The following is a 13,099-nucleotide window of genomic DNA, read 5'->3' as shown; positions in this document are numbered from 1 at the left end:
GGGGTTAGGTGGAGACCTCGTATCCTCGTACTTCTTCCACCACTGAACACTCTGAAAGGTGTTTCCTGGTCTGCGGTCTCTGTGGACCAGCTGAGTCCTGGTGTTTGGCAGCGTGGCGGAGACCCTGAGGTCAGCTCTGTGCTGGGGTCTGTCCTCATGCTGTCACTTCACTGTACAGGAACTCTCCTTTACGTCAGTTAGCCGTTAGCCGTTAGCTCGTCTGTGAAAGTGAACACCAGGTTCTTAGCTGCACAGACTCATGTACTCTTTCTTTTAATGACCATGTTACATGAGGGAGTACGTTCCCTCCCTCCTCCCTCCTGTTGGTCCAGCTGTGAACCATTAGGGACCCGTCCCCCTTTCTGCTGGATCTGGATCTGTGTTAGAGTGCATGCGTTGGGTTTTCCCCTCGTAAAAAAAAGGTAAAGCGTTCCTCCATGAACGAGGAAGAGGGAGTTTCTCCTTCTCTTGTTTGGGTTTCTTCTCTCCCGTTTAATATACATACATTATATACTACTATACACCACAGCCTCCCCCCTCTCCTCTCCTCCCCTCTCCCCTCCTCTCTCCTCACCTCTCCTCTCTCCTCTCACCTCTCCTCTCTCCTCTTCTCTCCTCTCTCCTCTCCTCTCCTCTCTCCTCTCTCCTCTCTCCTCTCCTCTCCTCTCTCCTCTCTCCTCTCTCCTCTCCCCTCTCTCCTCTCCTCTCTCCCCTGCCCTCTCCCCCTCTATTTTTAAGCTTCGTTTTGACTGTTTGTTGTGACAGAAGTGTTGGATACACGTGATGTGTTCCAGGACCGTTGCAAAGAATAAAATCTGACGATAATGACGGGTTTTTACAGCTTCTAGCTGATAAACGGTCGTTTTGGAGATTGTTTAAAGAAAACCTGCTTTTCCGTCCCACCAGCAGAGGGACCAAGAACTCACATCTGAGGAGAAATCGTAGGAAGACAACGATCAAGTCTTTTATAGCATCAACCTGTTTGTAAGTCCTGCTGCTCTGAAGCCACCTAAAGGTCAGCGTGTAGAAGGCTGAACTGGGTTCCGTGTAGTAACCAGTTGGATGACGGCTTTCAGTCTCACCCTTGAAGCAGTAGAGTCCGTGTTTGTCGGTGGGGTTCGGGAAGCCGGTCTGGTTTTGGTACTTGTAGAGCGTGCGGACCCCCAGCCGGCCTCCTCCGCACTGAGGCCTGGGGACGGTGACCGGGTAGCGGGCGCTGCCGTCCGACAGCCAGCCGTAGTCACAGCGGTTAAGCCCCGCCCTCCAGGCCGCGAACAGCTGACCGGGAGACGCCAACACGGCGCCGTGCTTCTCACACTCGTCTCTGGCCTCCTGCAGCGAGAGCTTACCGCTGACGGAGGACGGGAAGTAGACATCGCCTTCAGACACACAAAGGTCATCCAACAGTTAGTGCGCGTTCATTCAAGAGACCGGAACGCATTCAGGATTTAATGTGCATGTTGTGGAGCAGCTGCTCAATACCAACTTCAACTGATTCTGGTTTCATTCAGCAGTTTATTGACTGTTCTCTTAACTCTGATGATGCTACCTACAGCTCTGATCAGTTATTTTAAAGGCCAATCAACCAATCAGCTGCAGAGCTGAATCAGCCACATGATGCCTCTCAAGCTGAAAACACTGAAAAACATCCTGCATTCAGATTCATATTAATAAGACGATTTTGTCCAAAGTAACTCAAACATTGTATGTTTTTATACTTTAGTTTAATTTGTGCACAAACTAAAACAGATAAATAAACATTTGGTGGTTTTAAAACCTATGAAACACGAGCCCGATATTTAGGCCTCTGCTCTGGTCTATTTTAATAATGTGATGCTATAATCAGATAACACTTGTGAGATTGTTCAGCGGGTAATATTGTGTATATGTTGTCAGAGTCTCAGGAAGGCGGGCGTCCGAGCCGGGTGTTGATTGACAGAACTTTCAGCGAGTAAAAATGCAAAAAGTGCCGCACATCCCCGAACGTAAAATTCCATTCGCCAAAAGTCTGACCACCCACCAGAAAGTGAGATTGACCCCCTTCTACAGGAAACAGATGGGAAACAGACAGGATGTACTTAGCAACAATGTTTCGAGCTTTGAACCGGAGATTTGCGTCGTTCTTTTCGTGATTCTTCATAAAGGTGAGCTGCTGGCTGTGATTTCTTCCGGTGAAGTGATTTATTGTACTGGCGTTGTTGGCTCACAGCTTTGTACTGGTTTCACGGAGAGAAAATCCGAAGCTATTTATGGATTCTGTGTCAAATTCTCATGCTCGGCGATGTATTGATTAGCCGTGTAGCCGTTAGCTTGTTGTTGGAATATCGAAGCGCAGTACATAGATCGCCCATTCGAGGCCAGAAATACGTTTTATGCCACATTTTCTGGTTGCTTATATTCGTCGTGTATGTTTAGAGTGTGTAAAAGTGACTTATATGATAGTGTTGCCCATACGTTGCTGTTTAATCCGGTACATGCACAATATTCGCTATCAATATGAGCATTTGTTGGATGATATTTGCGACCCCCCCTCAGCCCGAGAGCCCCCACATTTGGGGGCGTCGTGTTCAAGAGCAGCTGCAGGAAGGTGTGTTTCAGATCCTTGGACAGCTAGCGGTTTCCTCCTGCCTCCATTCTTTATGCTAAGCTAAGCTAATGCTAGCTCTGACTGGTTGGAACACCCAGACATCAGACTGATTTCGACGTGTAACTTGTCCGTTCCATGTTGTGCTTGTACTTGTACTGCTCACCGTGTAGTTCATCTACGTAGCAGTACACGTCGTACTCCTCCGTCGGGTCTCGGACGCCGTACGTTCTCACTCCCGGTCGGCTCAACAGGTTTCCTGCACAGCCGGGACGAGGCGCTGTGATTGGATACCTGACAAACAAACATCAATAAATGTCATGACAGTCAATATTTGTCGTCCTTAAAATCTCAGCAATTGATGGGTGGAGCTACTCGAGTGGAGTCAGCTCCCAACAAAACAATTATTAGTTTTGAGTATTTAGGAAAGTGTTCAGCTGCTGAACTGAAGAAAAATGAAACCTCTCAGATACAGACAGACACATGTACAGACATAGCTATAGACACAGACCCAGACATATGTACAGATACAGATACAGATACAGACACAGACATATCTATAGATGTAAATGTAGATTTCATGACACACCTGACGGACTGGTCGGAGAGCCAGCCGGCGTCGCATTGGTCCAGGCCGTCCTCGAAGGCAGCCGTGAGCTGGTCGGGTGTAGCGATGGCGGCGCCTGCAGAGCGACACGCCTCCACGGCTCCAGAGAAGTCCAGAGTGTAGCGGCTGGTGTTGGCTCGGTAGTGGAACACCACACCTGGAGAGAGAAACATCAGGGCGTCACACGTACAGATGTGGAACGTGAGGGGCCGCTGGTACTGGTACTCTAAATACTACGATACCCATGAGCCTCGGCTGCTCTGGAGAGGAAACCGGTCAGAGCTGTGAGTGAGTATTATATACGGAAGCTGTGTCTCCTGATATGTGCTTTGTAGACGGGCTCTAGTATCCTCTCTCACATCCTCTCACCCTCTAGTATCCTCTCTCACATCCTCTCACCCTCTAGTATCCTCTGGTATCCTCTCTCACCCCCTCATATCCTCTCACCCTCTTGTATCCTCTCACCCTCTAGTATCCTCTGGTATCCTCTCTCACCCCCTCACATCCTCTCACCCTCTAGTATCCTCTGGTATCCTCTCTCACCCCCTCACATCCTCTCACCCTCTTGTATCCTCTGGTATCCTCTCTCACCCCCTCATATCCTCTCACCCTCTTGTATCCTCTCACCCTCTCACATCCTCTCACCCTCTAGTATCCTCTGGTATCCTCTCTCACCCTCTCATATCCTCTCGTATCCTCTCTCACCCTCTCATATCCTTTCATATCCTCTCGTATCCTCTCTCACCCTTTCATATCCTCTCGTATCCTCTCTCACCCTCTCACATCCTCTCACCCTCTTATATCCTTTCATATCCTCTTGTATCCTCTCTCACCCTCTCATATCCTCTCTCACCCTCTCATATCCTCTTGTATCCTCTCACCCTCTTGTATCCTCTCTCACCCTCTCATATCCTCTCACATCTTCTCATATCTTCTCGTATCCTCTCACCCTCTCATATCCTCTCATATCTTCTCGTATCCTCTCACCCTCTCATATCCTCTCTCACCCTCTCATATCCTTTCATATCTTCTCATATCTTCTCGTATCCTCTCACCCTCTCATATCCTTTCATATCTTCTCATATCTTCTCGTATCCTCTCACCCTCTCGTATCCTTTCATATGTTCTCATATCCTCTCTCACCCTCTCATATCCTTTCATATCCTCTCGTATCCTCTCTCACCCTCTTATATCCTTTCATATCCTCTCGTATGCTCTCTCACCCTCTCATATCCTCTTGTATCCTCTCTCACCCTTTCATATCCTCTTGTATCCTCTCTCACCCTCTTGTATCCTCTCTCACCCTCTCATATCCTCTCTCACCCTCTCATATCCTCTTGTATCCTCTCTCACCCTCTTGTATCCTCTCTCACCCTCTCATATCCTCTCTCACCCTCTCATATCCTCTTGTATCCTCTCTCACCCTCTTGTATCCTCTCTCACCCTCTCATATCCTCTCTCACCCTCTCATATCCTCTTGTATCCTCTCTCACCCTCTTGTATCCTCTCTCACCCTCTCATATCCTCTCTCACCCTCTCATATCCTCTTGTATCCTCTCTCACCCTCTTGTATCCTCTCTCACCCTCTCATATCCTTTCATATCTTCTCATATGTTCTCGTATCCTCTCACCCTCTCATATCCTCTCTCACCCTCTCATATCCTCTCTCACCCTCTCATATCCTCTCTCACCCTCTCATATCCTCTCTCACCCTCTCATATCCTCTCTCACCCTCTTGTATCCTCTCTCACCCTCTCATATCCTCTCTCACCCTCTTGTATCCTCTCTCACCCTCTCATATCCTCTCTCACCCTCTTGTATCCTCTCTCACCCTCTCATATCTTCTCGTATCCTCTTGTATTTTCTCTCTCTCATGCTCTCAGAAATGTTTTTGAAAGAGACTTTTCCAGCCGACTCTTTAAAACATTTGATCTCTTCCTCCTCGTGCGCTGCAGCGGCTCAGTTTGTTGCATTTGTCTTTCCTTGTTCCAAACCTTTCATTTTGGTTTGGATCAAACTGAAAATAGTGGAACGTCCAGAGCGAACGAGGCAGATGTGATCGGCCCAAAGACCCCAACACATCTGTTCTCCTCTCACCTTCACAGGGAACGTTTCGGAGGAGCCAGCGTGCTGATAAAGTCGGATTCAACTGAAAGTAGAAGCTCGAGCGTCTCTTTCTGCAGAGGAAAAGGTGGAAGAAATGAAGAACCTGTTCCACCTGGTGAGACAGAGACAACCTCACATCTTCACACTGAAGACTCATTCCTCAGAAAGCGGATCTCTCAGCGATCATTCCACGACAATAAAGGAAACACGAGTCAGTCGGAGAGCTCGGCTGCGTTCTCAGACTCCACATCGTAGTCTTGTGTCATTAGCTCCTTTATTCTCAGCTGGATGGAGGATCATTAGAGTCCTGGCAGCGCTGCAGGAGGATGTGAATAGACGGACTGAGCTGTTCAATGGAGAGTTGTGTGTCACTCAGACGGAGCGTCTTTGTGTGGAGCTGCTCAACAAAGAGTCCTGTTCAGTGTTACTGTGGAGCTCTGTGGGGTTTCCCCTGGATCAACCTCACAAATCTGTCACAGTGACTACAGTTCAATACGTACATGAACGCGTCTACTGTGCACCGGTTTGTGAAAAGCACAATAATTCATCTGCGACTATTCTTTTCATTGTTTACGTTGTTTAAAAAATTACCCAAATTTTCTTTGGGTTTAGGACAGCGATGCATCTGAATAGTTCTGTCCAGAGCTTGTTTTGCAACTCTTAGTCGTCTTTCTGCGTCTCATTTTATATATATTTTTGCATGTCTTTGTGGTTGTTTTGCATCTCTTTGTGGTTGTTTTGCGTCTCTTTGTGGTTGTTTTGTGTCTCTTTGTGGTTGTTTTGTGTCTCTTTGTGGTTGTTTTGCGTCTCTTTGTGGTAGATGTGAGTCTCTTTGTGGTTGTTTTGCGTCTCTTTGTGGTTGTTTTGTGTCTCTTTGTGGTTGATGTGCGTCTCTTTGTGGTTGTTTTGCGTCTCTTTGTGGTTGTTTTGTGTCTCTTTGTGGTTGATGTGCGTCTCTTTGTGGTTGTTTTGCGTCTCTTTGTGGTTGATGTGCGTCTCTCTGTGGTTGTTTTGCGTCTCTTTGTGGTTGATGTGCGTCTCTCTGTGGTTGTTTTGCGTCTCTTTGTGGTTGTTTTGCGTGTCTTTGTGGTTGTTTTGTGTCTCTTTGTGGTTGTTTTGTGTCTCTTTGTGGTTGTTTTGCGTATCTTTGTGGTTGTTTTGTGTCTCTTTTGGGTTGTTTTGTATCTCTTTGAGGTCATTTCAGCTAAAACCAGCTGCTGGAAATGAGGCTGATGAGACTGAACCCAAACATTTAAGACAAACATTTAAAATCCTCCGTAGAGCTGCAGAGTTGGTTATGATTCTGTGTGTTCATCAATACAAGCGATCATTTTCACATTACACAGTTTTTTGTTCCATAGTTAACATATAAATATTGATTTGTGCAACTTTAAAAACAGTCTTCGAGTTAACACCTTCTGCTCCGAACACATCTGGATTCTTGTAGACGGCTGATTTGACGAATGAAAGCGTGGCGTCGGCGGTGTGCGTTTGTTTTGCTCACCGGTGACGTTGAGGCCGACGGTGTCCTGGGTGTCTTCCATGCCGCGCATGACCTCGCAGCGGTAAAGCCCGGCGTCGCTGGCTCTGAGCCGCACAATCATCAGGGAGGCGTCCCCGACCGACAGCGGGTTGCTCAGCACCGACACCCGGCTCATGTAGTCCTGCCCCACCTTCACCACCCCTCCCTGGGCCACCAGCACCACCGTCTCCCCGTCCTCCTGCAGCTTGGTCCACTTGATCCTCAGCTCCTCCTCGGGGCTCCGGGTGGCGTGAGGAGCTGGGAGGAGCGGTCCGGGCGTCGAGCCGCCGGGAGAAACCGGCATGATGGAGAAGTGGCACGGCAGGACCACGCCGCCCGCCAGAGAGCTGGTCGCTGGAGGGTTCTTCTGCATCGTCATGGAGGGTGGAGGTGGTGGTGGTGCTGCAAAAACAGGAAGCTGCATGAGTGTGTGAGGCAAACATGAAGCAGCAACATCACAACAACAGACACAGAACTGTAAGAAATTTGAGCAAAGAACTGTGTGATCAGTAGATATAATAAAAGTGTTTAATAATTCATAATTAAGAATTCATAATTAGTCATGAACATAAGTGTTTTGGAAATGCATAATTAAGATAAGCATAAAGTGTTTTAGGATAAGCAGCTAGAAGTAGAATTTGAGACATGAAGCTTTTGCCAAAGTTGCAGAAGTTTAACGTTTCTACTGAAGGATTATCACAGAAGGGATTAAGCAACAACTGACAGTCTTTGAATGTGTTTGGAGCTCAGGGACAGAGAGTCGTGAAGACAGGCGTTTACAGAAGTGCACAGGGACGTTAGCCAATAGAAGTTGAGATAGACGGAAGGGGAGGAGTTGCGAAGGGATATGAGGGCGGGAGATAGAAGTGTTTTTCTGCCTCTTTTAGCGTGTGGTTGTCTGGGACGGCTGTGTCCTGGGACCAGAGGTAGTTTTTTCCAAAGTGGGTTAATATTGTAATATTTCGTAGGAGTAATTTACTCCATTGTGTAACTGTAATCGTACTTGCATCAGTGGGATTCAATTCCTTTTAATTGTAAACCAGTTTTGGTCGATTTATTGTTGCAGCGTGTCGACTGTACAAAGCAGCCGGACTCGTGCTCTGCCCTCCTCGCTGTGGAACAGACTCAAACTTCCACAGAACATGCAGGAATAAGAGGGTGGAAGCTGCATTCTCTCTAGTGTCCACCAGGGGGCGACTCCTCTGGTTGTATAGAAGTCTATAGAAAATGACTCTACTTCTCTCTTGATTTATTACCTCAGTAAACATTGTAAACATGAGTTTATGTCTCAATCTCTAGTTTCAAGTATTATTCAACACAGCATGATGTTCATTTAGTACATTATGGTCCATTTAGAGTCACACAGACCATAAAGCAGGGGATGCTTTAGGGCGGGGCTACACGTGATTGACAGGTCTCTACTACAGCGTTGGCCGGTCTGGGATTTGTCCGTTTTTCATCTCACAACTTTAATTAACTCTTTCACAGTTTGTTTTCACTTCATCAACGTTCATTTGTAATATTTTGATCCTAAAAATGTCTTCAGTTGTATTTAGCTCCGCCCCCTCTCGTGTCACCTCTGGTTGCAAAAAAACAAGATGGCGACGACCACGATGCCGAACTTGAAGCTTCGATATTCAAATCTCTGATCAATGATCGCTGAAAATTCATTTCCAGAATTAAATGAAACAAATATGAAATCTGATAACTTGAAAGTACTTAAGTGTGTTTTATGAGTTATGGATCAGGTTATGGCTTCTCAATTGATCTATTAATTATTCTTTTATTCAGTCCAAAACCCAACGACATGAAGTTTTCTGTCAGTGTTTGTGAGAATTTCCATTTCCTGCTACTCTGGACTTCATCATCGAGTCTCTTCTACCTGGAATAAATGATCAGCCTCCTGAAAATCATGAACTCATAAATTAACGAAGCAGACAGAAAAAAAACTTTTCTCCAACTGGCAGCGAACGCAGCCGCAATCAAGACGCGTGTGTGTGTGTGTGTGTGTGTGTGTGTGTGTGTGTGTGTGTGTGTGTGTGTGTGTGTGTAGCAACTGGAAAACATGTGTTCATAGACGACTGTAATCATCACTTTCCACTTTGTCATATTTGGAGCTGCAGTGTGTCTCATGTGTTGTATCGCCTGTGAGAGAGAGAAGGAAAGAGGAAGAAAGAGGAAGAGAGAGGAGAAGAGAGAAGGAAAGAGGAGGAGAGAGGAGAAGAGAGAAGGAAAGAGGAAGAAAGAAGAAGAGAGAGGAGAAGAGAAGGAAAGAGGAGGAGAGAAGAGAAGAGAGAAGGAAAGAGGAAGAAAGAGGAGAAGAGAGAAGGAAAGAGGAAGAAAGAGGAAGAGAGAGGAGAAGAGAAGGAAAGAGGAGGAGAGAAGAGAAGAGAGAAGGAAAGAGGAAGAAAGAGGAGAAGAGAGAAGGAAAGAGGAAGAAAGAGGAAGAGAGAGGAGAAGAGAAGGAAAGAGGAGGAGAGAGGAGAAGAGAAGGAAAGAGGAGGAGAGAAGAGAAGAGAGAAGGAAAGAGGAAGAAAGAGGAGGAGAGAGGAGAAGAGAGAAGGAAAGAGGAAGAAAGAAGAAGAGAGAGGAGAAGAGAAGGAAAGAGGAGGAGAGAAGAGAAGAGAGAAGGAAAGAGGAAGAAAGAGGAGAAGAGAGAAGGAAAGAGGAAGAAAGAGGAAGAGAGAGGAGAAGAGAAGGAAAGAGGAGGAGAGAGGAGAAGAGAAGGAAAGAGGAGGAGAGAAGAGAAGAGAGAAGGAAAGAGGAAGAAAGAGGAAGAGAGAGGAGAAGAGAAGGAAAGAGGAGGAGAGAGGAGAAGAGAGAAGGAAAGAGGAAGAAAGAGGAAGAGAGAGGAGAAGAGAATGAAAGAGGAAGAGAGAGGAGAAGAGAAGGAAAGAGGAAGAGAGAGGAGAAGAGAAGGAAAGAGGAGAAGAGCGGAAGAGAGGAGAAGAGAGAAGGAAAGAGGAGAGAAAGAGAGAGGAAGAATAGAGTAAGAAAGCAGAGAAGAGAGGAGGAAGAGAGGAAGAGAGAGGAAGAAGGAAGAAGAGAGGAAGAAGGAAGAAGAGAAGAGAGAGAGAAAGAAGAGGGGAAGAATGAAGAGGAAGAAGAGAGGAAGAAGAGAGGAAGAAGAGAGGAAGAAGAGAGGAATAGAGAGAGGAAGAAGAGAAGAATAGAGAGAGGAAGAAGAGAGGAATAGAGATGAAGAAGAGAGGAATAGAGAGAGGAAGAAGAGAGGAATAGAGAGAGGAAGAAGAGAGGAATAGAGAGAGGAAGAAGAGAGGAATAGAGAGATGAAGAAGAGAGGAATAGAGATGAAGAAGAGAGGAATAGAGAGAGGAAGAAGAGAGGAAGAAGAGGGGAAGAAGAGGGGAAGAAGAGAGGAAGAAGAGGGGAAGAAGAGAGGAAGAAGAGAGGAAGAAGAGAGGAAGAAGAGGGGAAGAAGAGAGGAAGAAGAGGGGAAGAAGAGGGGAAGAAGAGGGGAAGAAGAGAGGAAGAAGAGGGGAAGAAGAGAGGAAGAAGAGGGGAAGAAGAGGGGAAGAAGAGGGGAAGAAGAGAGGAAGAAGAGGGGAAGAAGAGGGGAAGAAGAGAGGAAGAAGAGAGGAAGAAGAGAGGAAGAAGAGAGGAAGAAGAGGGGAAGAAGAGAGGAAGAAGAGGGGAAGAAGAGGGGAAGAAGAGGGGAAGAAGAGGGGAAGAAGAGGGGAAGAAGAGGGGAAGAAGAGGGGAAGAAGAGAGGAAGAAGAGGGGAAGAAGAGGGGAAGAAGAGGGGAAGAAGAGGGGAAGAAGAGGGGAAGAAGAGGGGAAGAAGAGGGGAAGAAGAGAGGAAGAAGAGGGGAAGGTGATTATTTGGTTCTGGACTCACCGGTTTGAGGCCGAGCGGCGTTCAGACTCACGAGGTTCATCAGAGTGAAGACGAGCGGAAACATCTCAACACGATCTGGAGACGAAGAGTCAAAGAGTCAAAGATACAAATATCTGAGGTACTTGTACACAAGTCTGATCAGTGTTGAAGTATTTGTGTGTGAGGGAAATATTTTAGATTTTATTGCAACAATTAGACAATTAAATAAATCTGATCGATCAATTTGTTGGGTTTTTAAACCGAACATTTTCCAGATTCTGAAGATTAAATGTTTTTATTTCTCATTTTATGATAATAAATGAATGTTTTATTTATTTCTGGACTGTCGGTTGAATAATGTGTCGTAGTGTTTCGTGAAACATGAACAAAATAAATGAATCGATTAATCAGCTGCAGATTTATCGATAGTGAAAATAATCTTCAATCAGTTTGAGTTACTTTGCAGAAGATTATTTTATAACGTGTTTCAAACGAGCTGCATCTCAAATGAAAGTGTTAATCAGCAATAATAATAATAAACTATTAAAACACGGATAGGAGCAGTTGTGCTGTATTTGATAATATTTTGACTTCCGTACTTTTACTTAAAGATCTATTAATATAAAACATTATGTTTTGAAGAGCTATGATGTAAAAAGTGATCTTCTCCGTCGTTCAAATATCCAGAATTCATTTAATAACTTATGAATATATTTCATTTCAGAAGTATAGCTGCTGGACAAACGTCACTGAAAACGCCTCAGTGTTGGTGAGCTTCACGTCTGTGACGTCAGCTTCATGCTGGACCCTGATTGGCTCATAGCTGTGATGTCACAAACCCTGCAGGTACGTCCAGCTGTTAAACTCTCCTTCAGAAAACAAGCTGTGAAGACATCAGGACGTTAAAGACCAGAAGTTTTGCTCAGAATACTTCTGTACTTTTACTCAAACGTTTCTGCAAACGACGGATTTATCTTCACTATTGTGATCTGATTATTATTACTTTTACATATGAAATAATAAAGCGTCTCTCTACAAACTGTCCAAATAATATTTACTGTCAAATAAGACAAAGCAGAACTTATTCACATTAAAGAAGACGGAACCAGAAAAACTTGACTCAAATTATTGATTATGAAAGAAGTTTGCTAAACATAAAGAGCTGAGCGTCGTCTGTCTGGAGTGTCATCACCGTGGGAACATCATCAAACACGCTCTGAAGCTAGTTTCAGTAATGTTTAGACAACTTCTGAGTATTCTGTGCAGGATTTTCATCAAAAGCTTTGACACTTTAAGATCTTCTTACCTTATGAATACGACTATAAAACAATAAATGAGAGAAAGTCCAGAGGTCCGGTTCCTCGTGCTCATTCGTCTCCTCAAACTTCCAACAATCCCCCGGATGCTGCTCCGCTCTGCAGATGTTCTCTGCTCGCTGCTCGTTCCTCCTCTCAGCACCGGAGCAAGTTCAAATCCACTTTACACCCGCTATCATCAGGGGGGGAGGGTCCACACGACTCCCCCCACAATACACCGCCCAGCGCCGAGGGGGGGGGGGGGGGGGGGGGAGAGAGAGACGAGAGACAGAGGAAGAGAGGGAGAGAGGGAGGTGTAGATAGAGGGAGGGAGAGAGGGAGGTGTAGATAGAGGGAGGGAGAGAGGGAGGTGTAGATAGAGGGAGGGAGAGAGGGAGGTGTAGATAGAGGGAGGGAGAGAGGGAGGTGTAGATAGAGGGAGGGAGAGAGGGAGGTGTAGATAGAGGGAGGGAGAGAGGGAGGTGTAGATAGAGGGAGGGAGAGAGGGAGGTGTAGATAGAGGGAGGGAGAGAGGGAGGTGTAGATAGAGGGAGGGAGAGAGGGAGGTGTAGATAGAGGGAGGGAGAGAGGGAGGTGTAGATAGAGGGAGGGAGAGAGGGAGGTGTAGATAGAGGGAGGGAGAGAGGGAGGTGTAGATAGAGGAAGTGAGAATGGAGAAAGCCTGAGTGGGAGTGAGACATTAAAGCGTCACTCCTCCATGAAGTTGGGAGGACTTGAGTCAGATACAAGATAAATAATAAAGATTAAAATGTGTTTTTGTGTTCAGGGAAACAAAGAGTCGGGTTTTTCGTGGACGATATTACGGTAACAACAACAACAGAACACATTTTGTGACTATCTGACGAGCCGTCGTGATGCTGGTCTGATGGGTCGAGCTCCAGAACCCAGTACCGGTCTGAGACCACCTGTTCAAACCACTATGAACCGTCAGTGGGGTCAACGCTCCAGAGTTCACCTCAACCAGACCAGACCAGAGACCGTCTGAAGATGTGATCTCGTCTCTCTAGAAGACCAGTTCGCTTCAAGTTCAACCTCTTCAAACAGAGAACCAGGAACCGTCAGAGAACCAGGAACCGTCAGAGAACCAGGAACCATCAGAGAGCCAGGAACCGTCAGAGAACCAGGA

General features: G+C 46.2%; 1 protein-coding gene across 1 annotated transcript in view; it reads right to left on the bottom strand.

Moving 5' to 3' along the window:
- The window catches only part of LOC306792497 (uncharacterized protein), a 38,303-nt gene extending 26,202 nt beyond the window's left edge, over nucleotides 1–12,101 (bottom strand). Inside the window, exons 1-6 of the mRNA XM_079289674.1 lie at nucleotides 11,964–12,101; nucleotides 10,679–10,753; nucleotides 6,802–7,221; nucleotides 3,174–3,348; nucleotides 2,751–2,878; nucleotides 1,083–1,379 (exon numbers count right to left, since the gene is read on the bottom strand). Coding sequence (XP_079145800.1) covers nucleotides 1,083–1,379; nucleotides 2,751–2,878; nucleotides 3,174–3,348; nucleotides 6,802–7,221; nucleotides 10,679–10,742 — 1,084 coding nt within the window. The 5' untranslated portion in view covers nucleotides 10,743–10,753; nucleotides 11,964–12,101. The remainder of the gene's footprint in view (nucleotides 1–1,082; nucleotides 1,380–2,750; nucleotides 2,879–3,173; nucleotides 3,349–6,801; nucleotides 7,222–10,678; nucleotides 10,754–11,963) is intronic.
- Nucleotides 12,102–13,099: the final 998 nt, after the last annotated feature.

Source organism: Melanostigma gelatinosum (genome assembly GCF_949748355.1).
Source record: "Melanostigma gelatinosum genome assembly, chromosome: 18".
NCBI classification, from domain to species: Eukaryota; Metazoa; Chordata; class Actinopteri; order Perciformes; family Zoarcidae; genus Melanostigma; species Melanostigma gelatinosum.
The sequence above is the reverse complement of the archived record's forward strand: the minus strand, read 5'-3'. Positions and strand labels throughout refer to the sequence as shown.